Source organism: Crocodylus siamensis, chromosome 5, assembly GCF_052110815.1.
Source record: "Crocodylus siamensis isolate JL-2025a chromosome 5, ASM5211081v1, whole genome shotgun sequence".
In the NCBI taxonomy this organism is placed as follows: Eukaryota; Metazoa; Chordata; order Crocodylia; family Crocodylidae; genus Crocodylus; species Crocodylus siamensis.
This window is the reverse complement of record NC_143399.1, coordinates 28,637,635-28,663,790: the sequence shown is the minus strand read 5'-3', so window position 1 is coordinate 28,663,790 and position 26,156 is coordinate 28,637,635. Positions and strand designations below refer to the sequence as shown.

Sequence of the window (26,156 nt, the reverse complement as noted above, 5' to 3'; positions counted from 1 at the left end):
CCAGTTTCTTAATCAGAAGACTGTAGAAGTAGATGTGAAAACAATGATTGTTTTTTGGTAGCTAATACCTGCAGAGATTCCTGCCATTTGATTGTGCCAGGTCATAGCCTTTATCCATAGAATCCCTGTGTTGCACATTTGTTTGTGTCAGTTTGTAAATGAATCTCACAGTGTATATGTACATATCTTACGTACAGGCAGAGCAACAGAAGCCTGAAAATTGAGCTTTGGAAGCAATACATAGGTGTATAATAGAAATCACTGAAGACATGAGAGCAAGATTAAATTTATCAGGGCATTTGGTTTAGTTTACAAATCTTAAGGGTCTGAAATTAAATTATTAATGCATTGACAATTAAAAAAAACACTACAATTTTAAAAACATTCCCCTAGATAGTTCAGTGCACGTGAAACTTGTATTTTTCCTGACAGTTGTCCTTTGACTGGTTTTGTAGGAGAGGAAATTAGCCTTGTAATTCATGTTGTCAGTATATCCAGACATAAAATTTGAGCTCCACTTTCTAGCTATTGGGATAATCATTAATGATCATTTCTTATGATCTTTTCTTATTATCCAGTAGAAGAAAGCTACACATGCTGTTCAATAGAGAGTCGTGACAATTAATTTCCTGCCCCTTATAACTTTTCATGATTTTTCAGTTGAACTACATGTATGTGAGGTTTCTGCTCTTGCCAGTGTAATGATGAAAAATGGAATAGTTTCCTAAACCAGCAGCAGAGAGCAACATTTACAAAAATGCCCAACTGTCTTAAATGTAATTTTCATGCAATACTTTCTTCACATTCAGACTTTACTTTCTTAACTTTTGGTTTCTGTTCCTTTAGCCAGTGATTAATTGGATGTTATGGGAACAAATCTCAGGACTATGATGTCTCTGTTTGCCAAGGGTTAGCATGTGGCCTGTCATCTCAGGCCTATATTCTTGGTCTTATAAACAAATTTTATTCTAGCAGATACCTCCCATATCACTTTCAAAATGGAAAGCAGTTGTGTTAAGTTATGGGTTTCCAGTTTTTGACACAACAACAAAAAATAATTCTCAGGCAGCCCCACTCCCCCTGGAAACAAAAAAAAAAGCATGAGAAAACAAAAATTGAACTGACTTGAACGGTGGATGTTGCTCACTAGTTTTTTACTGGTGTGCATAATTATACCCTTCTGCTTACATGGTAAAAATAACACCTTTACCGCATTTTCAGGAAAACACCAGGTATGACAAGGTAAACTTTATGGAAGAATTATGATGTACTAACAATTACATAAAGCTGTTGACAAAAACTGGACTTCCATCTTTTTCTGCTTTAAATGCTATGCATGATGTTAATCTCACAGGATTAATTTGGTCATGTATTTTTTGTAATATTTTTTTCGGGCTGTGCGAAGCTTTGGTCACTGATTCGATTTGGAGGGAATTCGGCCCAATTCAGTGGCTGAACCTCCAAATCAAATCAAAGACCCTTAAATCTCTGAATTGAATCAGAACCCTCCGAACTGATTCAGAGAGATTCAGAAAGATTCAATGATTTGGACATAGGCCCAGCTTTATGTTTTTTCTACATCCCTCAAGGGACCAGGCAGCTCATGAATGCTGAGATGCTTTGGTGGATGAAGCATCCTAAAGGAGCGTGGGGAGGCCCCAGAGGCAGAGAACCTGGAAGTGGACCAGAAGCACTTCCAGTCCACTTCCAGGTCCACTAGGGAGTCCGCCCCCCCTCCCTCCAGCTTGGGAACTGATGCCTCCGAATCAGCATTGAATCTTCAGCTTTGAATTTGGCTGAATCAAATCGGTACAGTGATCTGAATCAACAAATTGAACCACTGTCCCCAATTCAGACTGAATCCACGTTGAATATGGCCCATTTTGTACACCCCTAATTATGGATGATTTATATTCTACATATACAATGGTCGTGATCATCTTTGCCTTTGGGTTTGAGGAGGGACATCCTGTCCACATTGAAGCCAGTAGGAGTTTTCATCCTCAATCTCAAAATAATAGTGGTATCTTAAATGTGCAGTAAATCATTATCTAGCATTGTTTCTGAGATGGAGTCTTCTAATAAAGGAACATAAGACTTGCATATCTGTCTTTAAGGGTTTCATTGGCTCTCCAGGTGTAGCAGGACAGCCTGGACCTGAAGGAGAAAGGGTAAGTTTAATGAAACATTTATGAAATATTGATACATTTACAATTTTAAAACACGTTATCAGGTGGAGTCCAAGCAATGCAGAAATAAGAGCTCTTATTTGTGTAACTTTTTAAAAGGCTAATGGGGGAAAAATCATTCTATATAATAATAAAACTCTATTAGTATGAATTACATATATAAAATGAAAATAGTATTCAGGTTAATAAATATGCATTGATTATAACCAGAATCTTGGACTTCATTTAAAACTAGGATTTGGAGCCTATTTTCTTGTTATAAAATTAGTGGTGAAAATTTCCATAGGAGTAGCTTTATTATGTATATCAATAACATTTCTTAATTGCCAGCTCTGTGCTTAAGACAAAACAGCTGGTGACAATCTAAAAATAAACAATTGTGATCCTGAACATACTAATGCAATCAAGGAAAGTTATATTTTCACCTTTGTGAGAGAAAAGTCAGGGCATGCTTACATAAAAATATAATTCAACTAAAATGCCTGGAATGAAGCAAGATAAATTAGTCTGAAATCATGCCAAAGATGGAAGAGATCTGCATCTTATAGACTGACTAAATCAAAGATGTATAGCATAAGCCAGCGACTCTCAACCAGGGTGCTATAAGATCCTTCAAAGGGTGCCACAGGAAGTGTAAATAGATAGACAGATAGAAGCAAGCTCAGGCTCTGTGTCCCTAGGCTCCTCCCTGCCCCCACTGTCTGTCCCCTCTACAAAGAGGTAAGCCATATAATAAATAAATTAGGTTTTGAAATGGGGTGCTGCTGAAATTGCAAAATTTATGGAGGGGTATCTTAAGTCTAAGGAGAGGTACGTTGGATCTATAAAAGTGGAGAAATCCTGGCATAAACTTTTGTCAGCTCAAGATGCTGTGAAAGGATGTGCACAGAGCAATGTGTTAAATTGAGAGAGTGATTTGAATACAAAAATTGGAAAAGGGAGGGAAGGGAGAGTGAGGAGGGAGAACTGTGCTTGGAAAGACAAAAAGCAGTAAACCCATAAAGACCGGGGGGGGGCGGTCACAAAAGCTAATCCAGGTAATGGACTAAGAATCCATAGTCCTTGTTTAGACTGTACTTAGAGAGACATCCTCCCCCACAACTTCCCTATCTTACTTCCCTGTCTTTTACATTCAAATCACAGTCTCCATATAATATGCTGCTCTTTGCACATCCTTTCACAGCACCTGAGGAAATTATCTTGGTTGAATGAAAGCTTATGTTATAATAGTTTTGATTTAGTTAGTCTATAAGGTGCAAATCTACCCAGCCTTCTAGAACGAAGAAATGACCATGTACATTTTCTGATCCCACGCTTCTCAATGCCTATAACTGGAAATAGGTACATTGCCTGATTTTTCAAGTCATTGTTTCTTATGGTTCTTTGAAACCTATAGGACGTATTAATAATATCAACTTTTAACTTACTTAAGGAAATCTAGATTCTTGGGCTTCTTTTCTTGTTCAGGGTATTCCAGGGCTGCGTGGAAAAAGGGGTCCCAAAGGGAGACAGGTAAGGTTTCTAAAATGTTTAACTACTTTTGTCGGCAAGTTTAAATGAATTCTATAATTTGCTTTATAAATTTAACCAGCTAAGGAAGTTAACATCAGTTTTTTCAGAAATGATATTATACTGTTTCTGTTGCACATACTGCACTGGAAAAATGACATTTGGTAAATTTAACGGTAAGTCCAGATAGTTTTAAATGAAGAATTCTTAGCCTGTTGCTCTAAGGACCAGTCTGTAACGGAAACACTCAATGCTTGCTACCGAAGGGTTAACAAGGCACAAAAATGCATACACAGATTTTTAAAAATTAATGTTAGTACAACATAGATAAAATATGCAAATAGCCCTCCCTCACTTACTCCACATTGGTCACCAAAACTGTCTAGTGAGTGAGTGAGAACTGGGTCACAGAACTCTGCAATGACCATACCAAGATGGGAAGAGGTTTCTTCACTTGCTGGAGCTGGGGGTAATACTATGACCAAAGTAATGCAATTAATATGGCACTCTGTAGTGGAAGGTGCACCCTTGTTTGCTTGCAGACAGGACTTTCTACGAGCGCCCCCATAGTTAAGCTTCCCAGTTGCCAGCTTCCAGTGGGAGGATCCCGAGATCCCTACATACCAACTTTGTGAAAATGGGAGATTCTCCCTAGCTTGCTTCTGCAGCCATCTGGTTGAGGGCAGGCAAAACTCGAGCATCTGAACCCCAGGCCTCCAGGCTTGGGCCTATATGTAGGATACCTGGCAAAAGATTTGGCAGTATCTGAAGCCTCAAGCTGAAAAGTTTGGGGTGGAGGATACTTGCCGGTTGTAGGGCCACGTATGGTTCTTGAATGAGTCAAAGGATTTGGAACTGATCTGACTGATTTGGCTAATTTGACCTGGGACACACACAAAAAAAAATGTCCTTAAAAAAGCTCTTGGAAGGGGGATACTGGGGGGATGCACTTGGGCCCCCGCCTCTCTTGCCCTTGCCTAGGGCCTGCTAAATCTGGCCCTGGATATGGCCAGTATGGCTAAGTCAAACGTTAATACAGTTACTCTGGAAGGAGCTTAAGGAAATTATTTTCCTTTTGTGTTTCTGTCTCTCCTTGCTTATAAACATGCCTTGGCTCAGATATTATATCAACTTGGACTTTTTATTAAAATCCCCTGTTCAGGTTGTTATCATTCTGTTTCATGCCATTACATTAAAAGAAAACTATCACCAGAAGCTGAGATGCAGAAGGAAAAGTTGTTATAGGACAACTCCAGCAGAATACAAGGCCTCTGTGCCTTTTGAACACTTTTGGGGTACACATTTCAAACAGGTGCTGACCTTGGAGAAATCAGACCCTGCAAATTAAAAATAAAGGTTGTGAACAAAATAAAATAGCTAAGACTTCATCCCCTTCTTTTCAGCCTTCAGTTTTTAGGCCCTGCCTAGGGGTGCCTCTGGTGCATTGGGTTGCATGATGGAGGGTAGCCACAGAATTGTACTGTAGCTGAGGGGAAAGGGTTGAGTCTGTCAGTGGGGTACTTTGAACACAGTTTATGGTATAATTTGTGGACCATCTTTGTATGTGGACATGGCTCTGCAGTTGGGGATACCTCTATGCTATCAGTGCTATATGGCATCCAGTAATAATTTTCTCCTGTTAGTTATGTGCAGCATCCTAGCTGGTAGGTAAGGGGGTAGGGGGGTCTAGTCCCCTGTGTTTTCAGGCAATCATTTTTCTGGAGTCCTAAAAATATCCACTCCATAGCCACACAGATCCTGATGCCACAAATCCTAAAGCCACAGATACCTCCTGAAAATAAACCCCAAAACACCCCCAGTGCAACACAGATGAAAGGTAGAGAAGAAAAGAGCACCATTTGTGCACTGGCCCTTCAAGAGCGTGAAAGTTATTAGGTTAATAGAATTTCAGTTGGAGGAGGACTATGTACCAGGCTACAGAGAAAGCAAAACCCTTTCCCTCAGTCATGTTCTGAGAAGGAGCACTTGGATACAAAGCAGATGACTTATGTTAAGTCTGGGAGAAAAGGAGGTAATGCTGCTGGGGAACTTTGAAGATCTGGTTAAAATTAGAACCTTATCCTCAACTAAAGATGTGACATTTGGTGGGCAAGTTCATATTTAGTCTCAATCTCACTGGGCTGCTTGAGCCCACACACAGAACAGTTCTTTGTATTTTAAAACTAGCTTTCCATTTAATGCCAAATCTGTTTCTTGAGTCTGAAAAGAATTCCAAGACCTTAACTCTAATTTTAGCCAAATCAGTGCTTTAAAGTTCTAGCTATCACTATGCCCAACATAGCCAAACACTTAAGTACAAGTCTAAATACTTTGCTGAATTAGGGCCTTAGAAGACTGTTCCTTCAACCCTCACCAGGAAAGCTATGCTTGATCAAGACTGACTGTCTACAGTAAATTTCTCAATATTGGGCAAGAGCATTCTCAGTAATGGAATGTTGACTACAGGGCTAGGGACAGACATTACATGTCAACTGGTTTAAGTGATCAGAAACTAGTTTAAACGTGTAACAGAACAGATGTTCTGTGCACATAAACTAGTTTGAAAATAGCTGAAACTGATTTAAGATAAACTTGGTTGAATGTAGTATCAGACTTAACTGATTTGGTTCAAATCAGTTTATGCCATGTCTGTCCCAGACCCCTTGCTGGTTTAAAATAAACCAGACACCTCCAGCATCCTGGCATGCTCTCTGAGCTGGGTGGGGCTCTCTGCTCCACAGCAGGGCTGGCCCCTCTCCTCTGCTCCCTGGCTGGAGCTCCAACAGAGACTTTCAGGCACAGCAGGGTCTGCCTGGCTTCCCCCTACCCTACCCCAACCCCAACCCCCTCGCTGCTCAAGCAGGAAATCTCCCCCCTCCCTCCCATCTCCCACAGCAGGGACCCCAGTGTCATGGACCCTAGGTATGTGGTACGCTAGCTAATGTGTGTCTCCAATTTCACTGGGACAGGCAGATAGAACAGTGATCACTTAGGACTGTTTGGAGCTAATCAACAGGTCAGCCTAAGCTGTTTAAGAAGAATTTGAATTAATGGAGAGAGACTATTGTTTTTCTGATGAGGTGATAAACACTGTTATCAGCTTCCTGCAGGCTTGCTTGCCTGTCAGTTTGCTACAGACAGTATAAAGAAGCAGGGAGGGAGATTGAAAAGCTTTGTATCCTCAATGGATGCATGCACTGCAACCCTTTCCCCCCACTTCCCTCAGAGTGTTAGCAGGGGGCTGGGCACTCCCACCCCTTGAGCAAAGAGTGGGGGAAAAGCCTGGGATGGTGCAGGCAGACTTCCCTAATCAGAACATCCTGCCAGGCCTGGCTCCTAGCCTGAGCCACTGCAGGCATGTGCCTGAATTTCCTCAGTCCAGAGAGTGTCTGTCCGGTTGCAAAGCAGTTCAGCCTAGCTAGGTTAGACTAACCTGCAAAGACTGAATCAATTCAAGCTCAGGCTTTTTGAATGTCTGTCCATAGCTCAGGATTTCCCAGTGTCAGAAATGCAAAGCCTAGTCTTCTGGTTCAAGTGCAATGCAAGACTCATCTCTTTTCCCTGTAGTAGGATTAGAAAAGATACAGAGATCATCAGAGATGCAAAATAGTTTTCATAGCAGGAGGGACTAAAAAGGCTAGGAATTTAATGTGGAAAGGAGAAGGCTGAGTAGAAGAATATGATAGAGGTCTATAAAATAATGAAGGGTGTGAACAAAGTGATTCAGGAACTGTTATTCACCAACTCCCAGAATGCCTTTTCATAAAACCCTACCACTGCTGGGGTCTCCATGGAAACCAGATGGAGCAACATGGGCAGGGTCTGCTGGGACATGGAGTACGCCATAGATCTGATCCAGCCCATGGGCCAGACTTTGCCTGCCCCTCCTCTAGGTATACCCAGTTAAATGCTCTTCCTCTAAAGCATGTATTACTTGTCATATTGGATTCAAGATACTGGGCTAGATGGACTGACCCGTTATTGTATTTTTCATGTTTCCAAGCTTTCCTCCAATAAAATTAATGGAAAAAGAATGATCTGATAACTTTGTTTTGGAAAAAAAGGTAAATATCAGATATGAATTCAGTTTAGAAAGCAGTCAAAGGTTGAGAGAGAGACACAAATGTCTTCTTCTAGGTATATGTGGTAGAGGATTTTTTTGTTTTCTTTTTTTTATGTCATGAGACTCTATGGTAATGGACACATTAGAAGGTATCCATAGAGATAGCTATTTTTTATCACTATCATTTTGTTTACTGTCTAAATGGCATTTCATTTACTATAGCAATCATCTGACACAAACTATATCCTTAATATTCAAAATGCTACCAGTTACCAAAGTAACAGAATAATTACAAATATTTATCATATCCTTAGTAATATACCAAATGTTATTAAATTTGCCAAATTTTAATTACAAAGATTATAAAGTGTAGAATTGCGTGTCTTATAAATCAGTTGGATGCACAGTATATATTAAGAAATACATATTTTATTCATATTGTATGCACCCAATTTCTTTCCATAATATCTTGTTTTATGAAATTTGGCCAGTCCTGTAATCATTTAAATGTATTGTTAATTTTGTTACATAAGACACAGCATTTTTTACCATATCTGTCATATTTAAGTTATCTTTCCCTTGGAGATACTGGTTTGCACTTTTCCAGCCTTAATCCTCTTCCAATTTAATGTGGGCAAATATCATTGATGTGCTGTTTGCTGCCATTTCTATACCATCAAGACATTATAACAGATCAGTCTCTGCAGCTTTGCAGCAACCACCTGCCTTCTGTTTTTCATTGCTTTCCTGTCAATAATGTGGTTTTCTTTACAAAGAGTTGAGGTGACCCTGGGGGGCCAAACTTGTGTGTAGGACTGCTGGACCACACCAAAGCCTCCCAGGCATATGTGGCTCTTTCACTTGGTTAATGAGAACTGGATGAGGACAGCACAGTGATATGATTTTGAAAAAAATTAATGTGATTTTTGCTCCTTTTCCATTGGCAACATCTAGAGGAAGTAAAATAGGATCTATAAGATCTTGGGAGGGAGCAAGAGAGGTCATGGCTGCAGGAACGCAGCAAGTCTATCAGTCTACTTTCATAGGCCCCTCCAGGCAACAAATGTTAAATCTGGCTCAAAATAGAAATATGGACAATTAGACTCCATCCACATCCTCATAATAACAGAGGATTGCTACACCTTCTAACCAACCCCTGAAGTCAACACTGAGAAGGTGAATGAGGAAATTCATGCTTCATTTATGCTACTGTTTCAGTCTCTAGCTGTAGACTCAACAAGACAACTGTGCGTTAGTTTACAGTGGTAAGGAGAGCTTTGCACCAGAATGATTAGAAATTTAGAGTTTAACCTGGAGCAGTGCTTCACTCTCAGATCTCCCATTGGTTTCCAGTACACGTGCTGCAATGAATCTGCTGTCTGAAATACCTTTAAGTTTTTAGGAAAATATTATAGGCACTGGAGAAATGTGGTCTTGTGGTAAAGGCACATAACTGGGAGTCAGGATCACAACATTCCAATGGATACATGAATCATATTGCCCTCATAAAGGCTTAGGAGTGTGACTCTGCCAGTCTTACCTTCAAAGGAAGTTATATGATTGCATATTAGATGGAATTTTGGAATGAGAAAATCAATAAAGGTGTGGTTTGTAATGGGCAGCTGCAATATTTTTTTCCTCCCTGCTGGTGTCATCTAACTTTTCATTACTTTTAGATGATCTGTATAGAGATTTTTCAAAGGAGCCTAAGGGAATTAAGTGCCAAAGGAAAACTCATGTATCTGTAGGCTTCTTTGAAAACCCACGTCAGCCTTAGTTAAAAAACAAATAAAAAGCCAGTTGTTTACTCTTGCAAAATTTCTTACCATCACAACACAAACATCCTGTGATCACTGTGGTTTTATGCTATGTCCCTTTTGTTACCAGGGTTTTCCAGGTGAATTTGGAAACAGAGGACCCCCTGGTCCAGATGGGAGTCCTGTAAGTATCAAATCGCTTGTTGCCTTTGCAATGTGAAATCTGATGTCATTAAAATTGACACTGACAAAACCTGACAAAATATTAAACATAATATATAACCCTGACCAGAGCTTTTACCCTGAAATGAGAATTGAGAATGTCCACAAGAAAACTTGCTATTGCTAGGTGCTAAGATAGCATGATGGTTGGAAGTAGGGGTGGGCGAAATGGCACTGTTCCGTTTGAACATGCGCTTCGAGGTTTCGACGGAACAGCATTTCTTTTTCAATTTCATTTTGTTTCGAAAACACTATTCCATTTTGTTTCATCAAAACAGTGATACTATTTTGACACTGTTTCAATGTTTCACCCATAGGCTATAATGAGGAAGCTTAAAACAGCCTCTCTCATCCGGCAGGCAGATCGGGGGCCCACAAACTGTGGGGGCTGTGCCAGTCCTCCCAGCGTTGCAGCCCCCAATCTGAGTTCCTTTCCCCAGCCTGATCATAGCACTGGGAAGTGGAATTCAGCTCTACTGTAGTGCTGGGGAGCGATTGGGCTCGGTTCCCTTCCCCAGTCCTATTGCAGCACTGGGGAGGGGAACTGAGCCCATGCTCAGTTCCCTTCCCATGGGCTGCAATTAGCTTCCCACAGCCTGGCCATGGGAAGCAGGGAGAGCCAGGGCTGTGCTCCCCGCTGGGCTGAGCCACATGGGTCTGTGGAGCCGCTGAAAGCGCAGCCCTAGTTCTCCCCTGTCTCCCACCACCTGGCTTCTTCGAAATTTGAAACTTTCAAAATGTTTCTGTTAGCCTCGTTTTATTTCAAAGCTGTTTTGAAGCCCTTTGTTTCATTTCGATGTTGCTGTTTCAAGCTCAAAATGAGTCAAAACAGTGTTGAAGTGAAACAGCCAGCAAAATTTCGCACAGGCCTAGTTGGCAGCACTATAAGATCCGGAAAAAAAGGAGTTCCTAAAAGCTGCTGATTGCATATAGCTCCCATTGGGAGCTGCAGGCATTTGACAACTTTGAGAATTAGCCCATTCCTGTTTAAGGCTAAGTAGAAAAAATAGATTGTTACTAAAATTCTGAATGTCTAAGGTCTTAGGATATGAATTGCATTGGTATCATTAAATCAGAGTCCAAGATTATCTTTAAAGGGGGAATTCTGATTTGTGTACCAGGAAATTGGCTTTTGTATGCTTACTTCCGAACACTTGGGGAAGAGATCTCTTTTATTAGACCAACTAGATAGTTGCAAAAATATATATATTTGCAAGCTTTTGAGCACGCACACCCTACCTCAGGCATAGGAGAGTGCAAATTTGTAAAATATCTCTCTGGTGGAAATGAAAATTCATATTTCACAGGACAGCTGAAAGATAGTATAAGATCTCCTGGTTGGAAAAGCTCATTTTATGCAAAATAGGCTCAGATTAAGGTTGAAGCGGTCTGTTTACCTCAGAATTGTCTGGTGGCAAGCAGGATATTGAATTATGCTTCTTTCTTGTTATGAAGATTCATACTTCTTTGCTAGGTTTTCTCTTTGAACTACTACTGAATAAGCTTCAGACCAGACTTTAGCTAGTCTACCAGTTAGTAAATAAGCATTAGCAAAGTGACTGCTTTTTCGTTGGTTGCACATCTTCAGCCAAGCTCTAATGAGCAACACTCAAAATATATAAGTTGTGTCACTGGTAAGGTATTCATTTTCAAAGGAATTGTCTTGCTCCATTCCCAGGTGACATTGTCTACAGGTCCCTAACTTGGGTTACCTTTGACATAAAAGAGTTCCCAGAATATAAAGGGCTAGGATAGTTGGCTCATCATCAGTACCTTTCCCATAGGCAGAGAATTGGGGGGAGGAGTGGCTGGATTATAGTTTCTACATGGTCCCTTGGGAACCACTGCCGGTTGGGGTTCAGGGGCTGTTCTAAATAGGACTGAGGGCAGGAGGTAGGCAGGGAACCAGGGATCTTGTAACCAGCTCTTTGAGGAACAGTCCTCCTCTACTGCATCACTTGGAATCTCACTGAAGCAGAGACTCTGGTCTCAGTAAATACTGCTGGTCTCGTTATTTCCCTGTGGTGCCAGTATTTTCATGCATATTTTGCCTTTCTGATCCATGGAACTAAACGATTTGGGTAATATAATATCTTACATTTATGCAGCACTTTTCACCTGGAAAGCATTTTAAAGGCTTTATAAATTTAACCAACTACTATACAAATTATGCACAGGGGTCAGTTCTTCCTTACTTCCTCCCACACTGCCACCTCCCACAGCAAAACAGATGCATTCTTTCCAGAAGACCTGGAGGGCTAAAGCAACACTTGAATGGAGACAAATTTAGAAAATCTAGATCTTAAGTTATAGACTTAAAAAGCACAAAGAACTACTTTTAGTGCCAAACGTTTGAAAATGGGTTCCTTCTAATCTGCCAAGACAGCTGCTGATAGCACTGACTGCTTGACAGTCAGCCCAAACCCCAGCCTGCAGGGCTTGTTCAGGCAAAGTGCCAGACTTGCAGCTGCAAGGGGCTTAGGTCAGACTGCAGTGCTAATGTGATATTTGCTGAGCATACTCTAGGGCTGGTGATGTGGAGCAGGGAGCTCTGGGATGATAAGAGCTCCCTGAGGACTCAGGGGATCTTCTCTTTTTCTCATCTCTGGCTGGAATATGTTTGATGTACCCCCATTCCTGCCCTGGTTTATTTAACAGAGTAATGATGTCAACTGTCCATTCAACCCTCGCAACCTCTGAACCATATACATCAACTCTGGGGAAATTCCCTGTCCATGCCATGCTGCGCGATAGAGCCCTCCTTATTGGTGGTGAAAAGTGGCTTGGAGAAAGTGAATGAGTAGTAGGGAGAGGAAAAAGGCACTCTTTGAATCTTGGTTCTGACAGCTGGAGGGCTTGATAAAGCAGCTTCACATTGGGCCCAGATTCACCTTCATGCAGACCACTCCTACTTTCTGCTGGGGAGTGATACACTGAGCCCTGAATCTTATTTTCATCACCCAGCAGGCCATGTGGTAATTAAAATGAACATACTGTGACTATCGGTGGGAAGGATGCAGCCCTGGGAGGCTAATAGAGTCTCAGTTAGGTTTCAGTCTACCCCGCCTTCTCGTAGAGATTTGCCTGCTCTGTACAGAGTATGCAGTCTTTGTGGCTAAGTACTGTTGGCCACAGGGCAATAATATGACCAGAATGGATTACAGTGGACTCGGTAGCTTGTTACATTTCCTAAAAATGTTCAAAGCATTTTATTTTCTTAAGTTTAGGTTTTAAATAAAAATCCAGCTGTAATAAAATGTATTTCAGATGTGCAGTAATCTTAGTTGCTTCCTGGCTACATGTTGTAAAATTTCATGTATTTCAGCCCCTGCTGCACATTACACTTAAGACATGATTAACCAGGTAATCACGTCTTAAGTTGTAGCCCAGCCACATGTTCAAGTAATTAATATTGTCATAAAACAAGGAATAAGCCACAAAGTTTTTCCACAAAAAATATGTAATAACTTTGTGACTGGTTCCTATCACACCATTAATTGAACGTGTGGCCAGGAGTGGTCCCACAGCTGGGAGCCCCGTCAGCTGATATGGGCTCCGAGCCGCAGGGGTGCACCCGCCATCAGCTGACAAGGCTCCCAGCCGTAGGACCTTGCCACTTGCTGGTGTGGGGGCACCTGGAATATGATCCTAGGCTCCCCCTGCACTGGCAAGGAGTGATGGGATCCAATGCTCAATCCCAGTCATGCTTCCAACCATGCATGTGTGGCAAGGCATGAAGCAAGATCATGTGGATCATGTATCAGATCCCATTGTATCTTACCTGCATTTTCTGCCAGGGGCCTTGGGGTGATAGAGACAATTGTCTATTATCATCTTTAAAAGACATCTGTACAATTTTTTAAAAATAAAGCCAGTTCCCTTTTTGACTAGTGGACATGAGCAATGTAAGTGTGCTTTTTCTCCCCAAGAAAAGCTGCTTTCCTTAAATTTGTTTCACCTCTCTTAAAATCTTGGAATATCATGTCTAATTTGGTTTTGTGGGTTGGGGGTGGTTATGTCTAATGCAAATCTTATTTCCAGGTCTCATATCTTAAGAAAAAGGTTTTAGAAAATATGTCTTTTATGTGCGATGTTAGTTACAGTCGTTACTCTGCAGGCCCTTTTTCTATATCAGAAACAAGCAGGCACTCCAGTTTTTTCTTTGCAGCTCGAAGAGTATCCTAAAATATTAAATTAAAGTTCTGATTGTCCCAAATTTACTTTTTTTAAAGGGAATTGTTGGTGGTGTAGGACCTCCTGGATTTCCAGGGCTGAGGGTGAGTAAACATTCCCCCCTCCCCCACCCCACACCCCCAGCCTTTTTTTTTTTTGTACTTCATTAAAGCATTTACATTGTGTCCCTTTGCCCAAAGTCTTAATAATAAGTCTCAAAATTGTGAGTTTCTGAGATACTATTTAAAACTATCTTTATTTCAGTGACCTACCCTGAGTATTCTGGTATTATCATTTATATCAATGCTCAGAAGAGGTGGAACATTTCTCTACTTATTGCTGATCTGCTGAGTTGGATATTTTAGTTTAAAAATATTAAATTGCTAGTTTATTCCCCCTCTCATTTTTACTTTTTTGTTAGGTACAGTGTTTTGATATATGTAACATAATGAAGGTCTGTTATTTAATTCAACTGTAGTATGTCTGCTGAATGTTTAAAAGCAATATCACATTGAGCTAATTCTTGTACACTGTAAATTTTTCTATTTTCTATTACTGAATACATTCTTAGTATAAGGGTGTAGGTTGTAGCCATGTTGGTCTAAGGACATAGGCAGACAAGGTTCTTTGGGTGAATCAACCACAACCCCCCCAAAAAAACATCAGGTTGGACACCTCATAGTGGATGAAACCCTAACCTAGACCGCTACATTGACTGTTTCAGGGAAAGAATGAACAATGAAATAATCAACAACACACAACACCATAACAACCCCTCTCTACCAGAGAAAGGGCATAGAATCTCTAAGATCTAACCTCCAAATAGTAGTAAAACCGGCAGATAAAGGAGAAGCCGTAGCCATCCTAAACTGGGAAGACAACATAAAGGAAGCCAACAGACAACTCTCACACCACCTACTACAAAGAACTACAAGAAGATCCTACTCACCTTTTCACCATGAAACTCAATAATACCATCAAATCATTTCTATCAGGACTACAAGAAAAACTATAGACCTTGATCCCCCCTGCTAGCCAACCCAGGGACTTTTTACATGCTCCCTAAAATCTACAAACAAGGGAACTCTGGCAAGACCCATCATATCCAACCATGGGACCCTAACTGAGAAAATGTCAGGTTTCATTGAATCAATCCTAAAACTGCTTGTCACCCAAAGAGCAAGTTTTGTCCAAGACACTACAGACTTTCTAAGGAAACTTAAAAATATAGACCGCCTTCCCAGCAACACCCTCCTAGCCACCATGGATGTTACCAGCCTATATACCAGCATCCCACACCAGGATGGCATATCTACAAGAACAAGATTACAACTCAGAGTACAGACCCAAAGATATTACTGACCTTCCACACTTCATCCTCACTGCGCCACACTTCATCCTCACAGCAATTTCACTTTTAATAACCAACACTTCCTCCAGACCATAGGCACAGCTATGGACACCAAAATGGCCGCACAGTATGCCAACCTTTTTATGAGCCACTTGGAAGAAGAATTCCTCAAGGACTGCACCGTCAAACCCTTACTATACTTAAGATATATCAATGACATCTTCATCATTTGGATGGAAAACCTGCAATCTCTGATTGCTGAATTTCTGATAGAATTCAATCACAATCTCTCCATCCAACTTTCTCTAGAATACTCCAGCACCGGCATCTCCTTTTTAGACATGATGATCAGCATCCATAATGGCAAAATACTGACCTCATTATACAAGAAATCTACAGACCTGCACATATCTGCACAGAACCAGCAATCACCCTGAACATGCCAAAAAAGCTGTGATATACAGCCAAGCCCCCAGATATCACTGAATTTGCACTGAGGAAAACACCTCGGATTGCCACCTCACCAATCTTAAAAAGGCTTTCACCCAAGAAGGACACTCCTCCAGAGAGAGAGATTTCACATTTGAAAGAGCCACCAGGATACCACATTGGGTATTCCTGTACAGAAGAAAACCCCCCACGAATCGCACATCACTGGTTATGACATATCACCCGTCCCTCAAACCCATACAGAAAATCCACAAATAATTGCAGACCATTCTAGAAAGAGACCCCATTCTTAAAAAGATCTTCCCAGAGCCATCCATTCTAGCCTTCAAACAAGCACCAAACCTCACTAACCTCATCACCAGAAACAAACTTCCTTAGACCCAGAACACACTGAATGGATCCAGACCATGCCAGTACAAGAAATGCAAAACCTGCTAACACATCTCCACCATGCCCACAATTACTACACCTCACACCAGAGGCATCAGCATTCCCGGATCTTACAGCTGCACCTCCAGAAATGTCATATTTCCATCCAATGCACCAAATGCCCAGATGGAAAGTATGTAGGAGAGACCAAAGAACAACTGTGCACCTGAATGATCGCACACTGGAAATCTGTCAAAGACAGGAATACCCAATTATTGGTGGGGGCACATTTCTCACAAGAAAACCACTCTCTCCAATCTCTCCGTTCTAATTCTCAAAGGAAACTTACAAAACACGTCTCAGAGACAAGCCTATGAACTTCACTTCATCAACCTCCTAGACACAAAAAATCATGGACTAAATATAGACATTGGATTTGTGACACATTATAACCTGCCTAACGTCTGACTCCCCAGGTACCTCTCCACTATCCATGCCCCTTCTCCCCCACCCAGCCTGTCTCTCACCCACTGACTCCTCAATCTACATCTTCACTGACTGCCTGTCTTGTATGCATACCAGACCAGCCTCTGGCTTCTTTACATTTCATTCCATCTAGGAAGAGTACACACCAACTGCTGAAACTTCCTCAGCCTGATGAAGGGTTTTTAAACCTGAAAGCTTGCTTAATTTTTTTCCCAACAATTTAAGTTGGTCTAATAAAAGATACGAGATTCACCCAAATAACCTTGCCTTCTTAGTATAAGTATCTCTTGACTATAATGCGGATGTGACATATTTCTACAGTGTCCTACCCTCCACAGAATAGGTTTTATGAATATCATGCTACCTTCATGAGCTTCCTTAGCTCAAATGATAGCACTTCATACTCTAGTTATGAAAATCGTCAAATGACAGCATCAGAGCTAGACAATGTCAGGGTTAAATAAACAAGCACAACTAGCCATATGGAGGAGTAGAGGTGTATTTATTGTTTTAGTTAGGAAAGCCTAGAATCGTTTTTTGTCTGTTTGAGGTTTTAAGTTCTAAACCATTCTTGATATTTTTGCTTCTTCAAAGTACGGCCATCTAAATTTGTTTTAAGAAGTATGCTGCAGTTGAGTTCTTATATTCTTTAACTATTATTGTATGTTTATAATATAGAATTAAAATACTTATATAAAAGTACATTATCCCTGATTGATTGAGGTTTGTCATCATAGTAGTATACAAGGAATATTTTCTTGGCAAACGAGTCCAGGTAGATACAAAGCACACACACATTTTTACTTACATGAGTTGTCTCATCTGAATCAGTTATGCAACTCAGAGTGTAACAGTTTGCACTTTTTCACATTTGCTTTTGCATTACAGTTTGTTTTCTCTTTCTTACTGTAGCTTTCTCTGGAATTTTATCTTCAATAATCTAACAGGGAGCACATTCATTTAAAAATTGTTGACTGCCTCTTTTATGTTATTTCTGATTAAGAAATTGTAACATATGATTAGGATGTAAACCTTCCAGCATAGACCTGCTAGGAATTGCCATCTATGACTCAAGCTGTTGTCATTTAAAAAGGTGAAAGAGACCCTAATGGATGTGTACACTGTATTTGAGTGTTAAACATTCCCATTTCCTTGGGAAGATATATGTATCTGAAAGGGTAGGTTGAACATTTTTGTGTCCACTGATGATCATCTAACATTTCTAATAACAGAAACTGGGGATGATAAACAAGCCTGTGCAATTGTATTTTCTTCAGTCAACCAATAAGAAAGGAGTGTAAGGGGTTTCCTGACACCTGGAATACAGAAATGGGGGGATTACCTTACCTAACAGGTATGTGGAGGGGTTGGCTCCATATTCACCGTGCTCTGCAGAAGGACTCCAACTGCATAAGCCTTGTTTTTGCTTGATGCCTCAATGCAACTCTTCCTTTTCTGCTGTTTATACTATGGCTTGGGGTTTCAGAATCAAATGTCATTTTCTTGGGTTGACATCATGACACAAACATAGTGCAAGCCTGCTGAGCCTGCAGTGTTCAGGTTTGAGGTAATAATACAATAGGAGCTGTTCTTTACCATGTCTACACACCAGGGGTGTGCAAAACAAGTCCTATCTGTTTCAAATCGGGGACAGTGATTTGTTTCATTGATTCAGATCACTGACCCCGATTGGATTCGGCCAAATCCAAATCTGAAGGTTTGATGCTGATTCAGAGAATCAGCAATTCAGCTATAGACACAACTTTAAATGTTTTTTCTGCATACCTCAAGGTACCAGGCGCAGTTCCTGAATGCTGCGATGCTGGGGCAGATGGAGCATCCCACAGGAGCACAGGGAGGCCCCCCGCGTGCTCGGCAGTGAACCCACAAGTGGACCAGAATTGCTTTTGGTCCACTTCCAGGTCTGCTGCTTTCAAATTGGGCCAAATCTCTGCTGAATCAAATCAGGGACTGAAGCTTCACACAGCCCTAGAAGAGTCAGGGCCTTGTCTTACATGTTGCTTAGCAGCAATCATTTTCATAGAGGGGTTGAGGGTAAATATGCTTTATCAGATAGGAATCCTTCATGCCTCTCCAAGTTCCTCAGAGTTCAAAGCCATGCTGGAGAACATTCTTCTCACTTTTAAAAATTGAAAGGCTTCAGCTGGCTCTTATATTAACCCACAGCTCTGCCACTTCCACATGTTAAAATATCAACATGAAGGTGGCCTGTTTGTAGACAAGAAGGGCTTAAGCTGTTGTCAGATCATCTGTATTGTACTCTGAATTGTAGGACTAGTTTTGCCAGAAAAAAGGCTTCCTATAGGAATAGCTACTATTTTGCTGATGCTATAAACAGGGAGAGAAGAGAGAAAATATCTAAGTTAAAATTATATGGACAACTATATACAAACTAATAGAAGATGACATAATTGGATTACAGTCTATAAAACCATAAGGAGTTTTCCTCTTGGCTTTTTTAGTGTATTTTTCACTAAGGCCTTAGGCTGGGTGTACATTTACTCTATGTATATATGTAGCATACAGGTGGCTTATTCTGTTGCCGTCCACTGATGAGGTCGTCTGTGAGGATTTGGAGTGTTGTGGCATGGGAGGTTTTCTTTGGTCAGTACCTTCACATTGTGTGTATGTTATAATTTATGGTGATGTGTTTGAAAGCTACCACATTTGTGGAGAGTTAAAAGTAAATCAGTAGTTTTTCAGGTGGATCACAGGATCATATAAAAGTAGGGCTGTAAGGGACCTCACAAGGTCATCTAGTATAGCCCCAAGCTCATACATGATCATTCCTGACTAAACCATCCTAGCCAAGTGGCCATCCAACCTGCTCTTGAAGATTTCCAGGAATGGAGATTCAACAACTTCTCTTGGTAGCCTGTTCAAATGCTTGATCACTCTCATAGTCAAAAAGTTCTGCCTAATCACCAGCCTAAATGTCCTGCTGCAACTTGGGTCCATTGCTCCTAATCCTGTCTTCCTTGGCCACAAAGAAAACCCCGTCTCCATTCTCTCTGTAACCATCCTTCAGGTATTTGAAGACTGATATCAAATCCCCTGGCTATCTTGGATTCTCAAGACTAAATAACCATTATTCTTTCAGCCTGTCCTCATAAATCATGTCTTCTGGGACTCTAATCATTTTTGTCCTTCTTTGCTGGACTCTTTTCAATCTGTCCAAATCTTTCTTGAAGTTTGGGGCCCAAAACTGGACAGAGTACTCCAGGTGAGGCTTCACCAGAGCTGAATAGAGTAGAAGAATGTGCAAGTGACACTCCTGCTAATATAACCCAGTATGCTGCTGACTTTTTTGGCAACATTCACATATTGTTGGCTCATATTCAGACCATGGTCCACTGTAGTCCCCAGGTTCTTCTCTGCAGAACTGCAGCAAAGCCGGTCATTCTCCACTCTGGATTTGTGCGTGCATTTGTTCCATCTCAAGTGCAGGACATTCCACTTGTCCTTGTTGAATTTTACCTGGTTAATTACAGGATATTTTTCCAATCTAACCACATCATTATGGATCTTAGACCTAACCTCTGGAGTGTTTGCAATTCTACCCAACTTGGTGTCATTCACAGATTTGCTAAGCATGCAGTCAGTCCCATTATCCAAATCATTAATGAAGTTGCTAACTAACACTGGACCCATGACAGATCCTTGGGAACCTCACTTCATACCTCTTCCCAACTAGACATTGAGCCACTGGCAATGACTACCTGTTGAGCATGATAATCCAACCAGTTATGTATCTGTTTTACAATACTTACATCTAGTATGCACTTCCTTACCTTATTAATGGCTTTAGGGGTGGGTGACCACCCAGGGCCCCATGGTCAGGGGGGTGTCAGCCCATGCTCACAGCAGCACTCTCCCCCAACCCCAGGCAGGAGGTGCGGTGCCCAACCTGTCCCCCGCCTCCAGCCACTGCTTAGGAGGAGCTTGGCCAGGTATACGCAGGTGGGTGGTGCCATCTCCAACCCACCCACCTTGATCCCACCTGCAGCAGCACCACTAACTTGTGGGGGTGGTGGGTGTTAGCAAAATACAAGTTTTTCCAGGGTGCCATTTTCCCTAAGTCTGGTTCTGATGGGAATGTTCTGGGAGATAGTGTCAAAAGCCTTGCTAAAATCAAGGTATATCACATCCACTGCTCACACCCTCCATCTACAGAGGCTCTCACCTTATCATAGAAGGAATCCAGGTTGATGAGATATGACTTGCTGTTGGTGAATCCATACTGGCTCTTCTCAATCACATTGTTCTCTTCTGTGTGCCTCAACTAATTCCTTAGGGACCTGCTCCATGATCTTTCCAGGTTTTGAGGTCAGACTGACTAGTTTGTAAGATCCCGGATCTTTCTTCTTCCCTTTCTTAATGATACATTCTATTTGCCCTTTTCCAATCATCTGGGACCTCACCTCATCTATGGTTTCCACTGCATTTAGTGGCAAATGTGCAGACAAAAATGTGCATGAAGATATATATGCCATGCTTGTGATAGGGTACTGCTGATCGCTGCTACTCAAAATCTGAGGGGTAGCCAGAATGGTGGGGAAAGGAGTGACATTGTGCATCTCACATGCAGCTCAATCAAGTTAATCCTACTTGGTACATAAGGGGCCTTTCAGATAGAGAGATGATCAGTTTGGAGTTGAAAATGACTCATGGCATTCCCTCTAATTTCTGAACGAGGATTTAGAATTAGTTCAGAATAGATATCTCCAGGGTGTATAGCTCAGATTTTGAAATAAGATTAATGCAGAATAGTAAAGAACATGGGGATCTATCTTAATCTCTGCTGTGTACTGCTCTGTGCTGCTCAGCCTGTCATTAGATATCTCTATGACAGTCTCAGTGGTGTGATTCCACCTGCTCCCAGTGACAAAAGCTATTCCAGAGGTTGCAGTTGGTTTAAAGGTGTTTTTTTTTTTTACCTGGGCCCTTTCGAGGACTGGCAGGGCTTCGCTGACACCCAGGAAAAATTCTGGTTGACTCTACTGGAGTTCCCAGGAACTCTCCCTATACTATACCCACAACCCAAATGTGGCTCATGCATTAAAAGCTATGATTTGGACCTCACTTTTTATATCAGATCTAATTCAGGCAAATGCCCATTGACAGTGAAGACAGAGTGAAACATTAAAGCCTTATATTTGTCCACAGGTGTTTAATTTTAATGTTAACTTACATTATGTCCTAGTATGGTACAATGTAATAGAAATGCAATATTAATTCTGGCTGAAGCCAACAGTAACATGTTCACGTTCATGTCATATGGTCAGTCTACCTATGTACAAGTTAAAAACTAAGTACTTTTTTGTGTTTGTTCTCAAGAGGAATGGTAAAGCAAACAGCAAGGGAGATTGGGTCTAAATTCTTAAAGACTTCCTTCCATTAAGTCTTTGGATATATCAAAACTCTTGATAATTCAGTCTCATGAATTATAAAGCCATAATTGTAGTAAGATGTGGACTTCCAGTAAACTAGCTACTATAATTATCAGATCACAACTTTTCTATTGTTTTTATTTTGAAACAGTAAAAATGATGAACTAACGTTGATTTTTAAGAGGCTAACCCTTTTCCTCCCTCATGATAATACACATTTGTATATTTAATATGCTAGACTCTTATTTTTATGTTCAGCATTTCAGTAACCAGAAGCATGCTTTTCTCATTTTTTCTCATGATAATGTAAATGTTTCCACATTTTGCATATCATGCTTAGAGTGTTAGAATGGGTAATCTGACAGTTATGAATTATTGTGTATACTTCTGCAGATTTAAAGTATAGTTCTGCTCTGAAAAATGGCTGGTTAACCAGTGTTTGCCAAGTGGTAATTCAAGGCATACCTGCTGACTTGAACAATAAAAATAAGTTTTATTTCCTTGTTGCTTCTATTAGACTTGCAGAGCCAACACACCAACAGTGAGTTTTTATTTCTTCTTGCGCATCTGTCGATCCATCTAGGTTCCATACAGCTACACCTATGCAAATCCACTTACAGCAATAATGGTACATGGGTGTTGCCTCCAGCTGAGGCCATAGTTGAAGGCATGTAACTATGTCCGAAACTGACCAAGACTGTTGCGATATTTTCCTGAAATCAAAAACAGCCCAAACCCTATAAATGTTTTTCTGAAACAAAATGCAAATCACCAACCAATCACATAATAAGAAATCACATCTTCATAAACATAAGGGACGTGTCCAAATGAGCACTGCCGTGCGGTATGTGGTACTGCAGACACATCTGGGGTGGGTGGGAAGTTGACCCGTGGATATCAAGGGGTCAAAAAACCTGCACAAAAAAATGTGGACTGACATATACAGAGGCAGCATGCGCTTCTCAAAGTCAGAACCAAGCTGGCCAGAGCCATGCTCTGGCTGCTGGCTTGGATCCAAGTGGCAGAATGGCTGCTCCTGCAGGGTAGCTGCTGCTGCAGCCCCAGTAGGCCTCCAGGACAGCACCTCCAGGGGCCCCAGCCTCCCCTACCCCAGCCAGAGTAACTTGTTGTGTGCTAGAGGGTATGTGGCACAGGCATTCCCTGGGGACAACTAGCAGTGGCACAAGGTATGCCACCGCTGGTTGCCTCAGGGAACCAAATGTCCATGCTCATCTGGATGAGGCCAAGGTGTGTATTGTCTTAACTATGAAAAGTTTGCAATTCTGTAACTAAAATTAAAAAACACGATAACTAAGTCACCAGTTTACTAACTAGGTAAGTTTCCCTTTTCTCTTCCCCTTTGACTGGCATGTGGATTTGTTCATTCAACACCTGTTATAATGTTTCAGCCAAACCAATCAGTGTGCCCTAAAACACACAACAGTTTTAAAAATTGATCACATCAGTTCAGCTATCATCTAAGTTTTTAATTTCACGGGTTTGCTTCATCTCAGTGCAACAAACGGTGATATATCTTCCTTTGAATGTACTTGGAGCAGAAATCTGTATCTTCAGTATGAAGTGCCAGAAGACCATGGAGAAGCCCACATTTAAGTTCTATCAGAATGTTTATCCCTAGTCTAGATTCAGCTATATTAGACCATGACCTAATTTGTGAAATCCATCTGAAATGTCCTCCTATTGCTTTTGTAAATGTAATGTTTCTGTGCAGAGTCCATTGTGTGCTTCTGAAGGCAGCATCTTTCTCATTCTGAGTGCGTATTCCAGCATACTTCTGGTACCACTAACATAGCTTAAGTGAGTTTGCTTTGCTGCCATACCTGCAGAAAAAAATAGGGTGTTACAATGTAGCGTTCAGTCCTCCTGCCAGCACCTAACAAGGTAAAAGAGCTCCTTAAAGCAGCCATGGAGGATTGGAAGCAAATGTGGAGAGATCAGTTTCCCTGAGAGTTTTCTCAAGCATTGGAAAGTTGAGTCATCAATCTTACTTTTCCATTTAACTATCCATGAAGCTGATGATGGCTGCAGAAGAATGTGTATTGAGACTATATTAAGTATTCTTTATCACTAATGTTTGAAGAGTGTCAACAGACATGTGCTAAAGTTTAGAAGGGGTTGTACCTGGGAATCTCCCATTTTTTCCATGTTATTTTTATGATATCAGAAAATAACAAAACATCTCATCCTTAGACTTTTCCCTTGCATTCTTTCATGGCAGTCACAATAACTGAGCTACATTTTTTTCAGGTATTGCACCAGTTGCATAAAGTGGAAAAGCATTAGCCCGTCTCTTAATGGTTTTAGCCTTTATCAGATCATTTCAGCCAATTATGTTGCAGCAATATAGGGGCTGGTTCTTTAGTTTTTCCTTTAATTTTTCCTTTGTTTCTTTTCTTCTAGCATCTAGTAGTAGAACTGCAAGTTTAAATTGCCTGGCGGAGCAGTGTAGTACTAGATTTTGTTAACCTTTATTTACTGGTTAAAGCTGCATGCAAATGAAAGGATCTATCTTGATTGGCACAGCTTAAACTAAGTTTGCACAGCTGGTGTTTAGGAAAAAAACATTTTATATAGTTACTTGTAAACTGAGTATATTTGATGTGGAAGTTGCTGAAAGATGACAAATCCCACACAGCCATTCCTTTAGAGTCATTATTCACAGGAGAATAGTTCCTTTGGTGCTGACAGAACAGTGTTGCATCTGACTTGTATTCTCAGGTATAAAATGTACAGGTATACAAGAAATTTTCCACATGCTTCCCTATCAAGTTGCCTTCTCCTTCTGGGTACATATAGGTGATAGAGTATTTTAATTCTGGACACCTCACCGTTCCCCAAGTAGAAGCTACCAATGATTGTGAAGTTTGTTAGATGGACACCTGACCGAGATAAATGGATTGGTACTACAAAACATTTTTCTAATGAAAATAATTTTTGATTGCTATCAGCCTGGGTTAGAAAGGAATCACATCAACATATAGCTAAGAGATGCAATTGTGTGTTACCAATCCTCCCACAAGCGTTCATTTTGCTTACTGTATTTTAGGGTGGCATGGGGCCTGCGGGACCTAGTGGACCTTCTGGAATTCCTGGGCCAATGGTATGGTGTTAAGCAGAATTCCCATTAGCATTCATTACATGCCATTAATGTTTTCTATATAATAGTAAAACTTTGATATTTCTTTTTATTTTAATAGGGACTCCCAGGAAGTATGGGACAACCCGGAATGAAAGGTGATAAGGTGATCTAAATATTTCCATTATCATAGAGATACTTTGGGCTTTCTTTATCAAATAATTGAGCAAGATGTTTATTTTGCAAGCCCCCCTCCTTATTTTGAATTATTTTCTCTTCTGTTTTCTTTTCAAACAAATGTAGACTGAGACTATACCCTTCCTACTATATGTAGTAACATCAAGAGCTATGTTAGTGGTTTTGGCAGGACTGTTTTTTACAATGGTACATCCTGCACTATCATTCCAAGAATCTTGTTACTAGATTTAAGTATTCTGATTTCATATGCTCACAGAATAGGGCTGGAAGAGGCCTCAGAAGGTCTTCCTCACTCAGCACAGGATTGTTTCTGTCCAAATTATCCCAGACATCCTGTTCGTCTCTCACCTGTACATAAAAACTCCCATTGATGAAGATTCCCCAACTCCTCTATGTAATCCAATCCAGTGCGTAAACACTCTTTTATTTAGAAAGTTCTTCCTAGCATCTAACCTAAATCTTTCCCACTGAAATGTAAAGCCATTACAACCTGTCCTGTCCTGTTCCCCCATGGACATGAAGAAAAATTGATCACAATCCTCTTCATATTTGCAAACTGCTTTCAAATCCCATCTCAGTCTTCTCTTCTCTAGACTAAATCATCATAATTCTTTCAACCTTTCCCCGTAAGTCATGTTTTCTAGGCCTCTAATATACATGTTTTTACTTCTGTCATTTTGAAAAAATGTACCATTTAAAGCTGCATGTATGTGTCTCCATAAAATAATATGTTGTTCAGGGTGAACAAGGCATTGCAGGAGATCTGGGAGACCAGGGGTATCCAGGAGACAAGGTAATTTAGACCAGCACCACTTTGCCAGTTTTTTGCTTGTAAGTAGCCCTATCTTCTTTTAAATTGCAGCACATCATTTTGATTAAAG

The 26,156-nt window shown here is 40.8% G+C and overlaps 1 protein-coding gene across 2 annotated transcripts in view; it reads left to right on the top strand.

Moving 5' to 3' along the window:
* COL24A1 (collagen type XXIV alpha 1 chain) overlaps positions 1-26,156 on the top strand; it is a 270,456-nt gene that overhangs the window by 91,740 nt on the left and 152,560 nt on the right. For both annotated transcript variants that reach the window (XM_090049548.1, XM_090049547.1), the window contains exons 11-17: positions 2,118-2,171; positions 3,657-3,701; positions 9,649-9,702; positions 13,973-14,017; positions 25,048-25,101; positions 25,199-25,243; positions 26,015-26,068. In XM_090049548.1, coding sequence (XP_089905674.1) covers positions 2,118-2,171; positions 3,657-3,701; positions 9,649-9,702; positions 13,973-14,017; positions 25,048-25,101; positions 25,199-25,243; positions 26,015-26,068 — 351 coding nt within the window. The remainder of the gene's footprint in view (positions 1-2,117; positions 2,172-3,656; positions 3,702-9,648; positions 9,703-13,972; positions 14,018-25,047; positions 25,102-25,198; positions 25,244-26,014; positions 26,069-26,156) is intronic.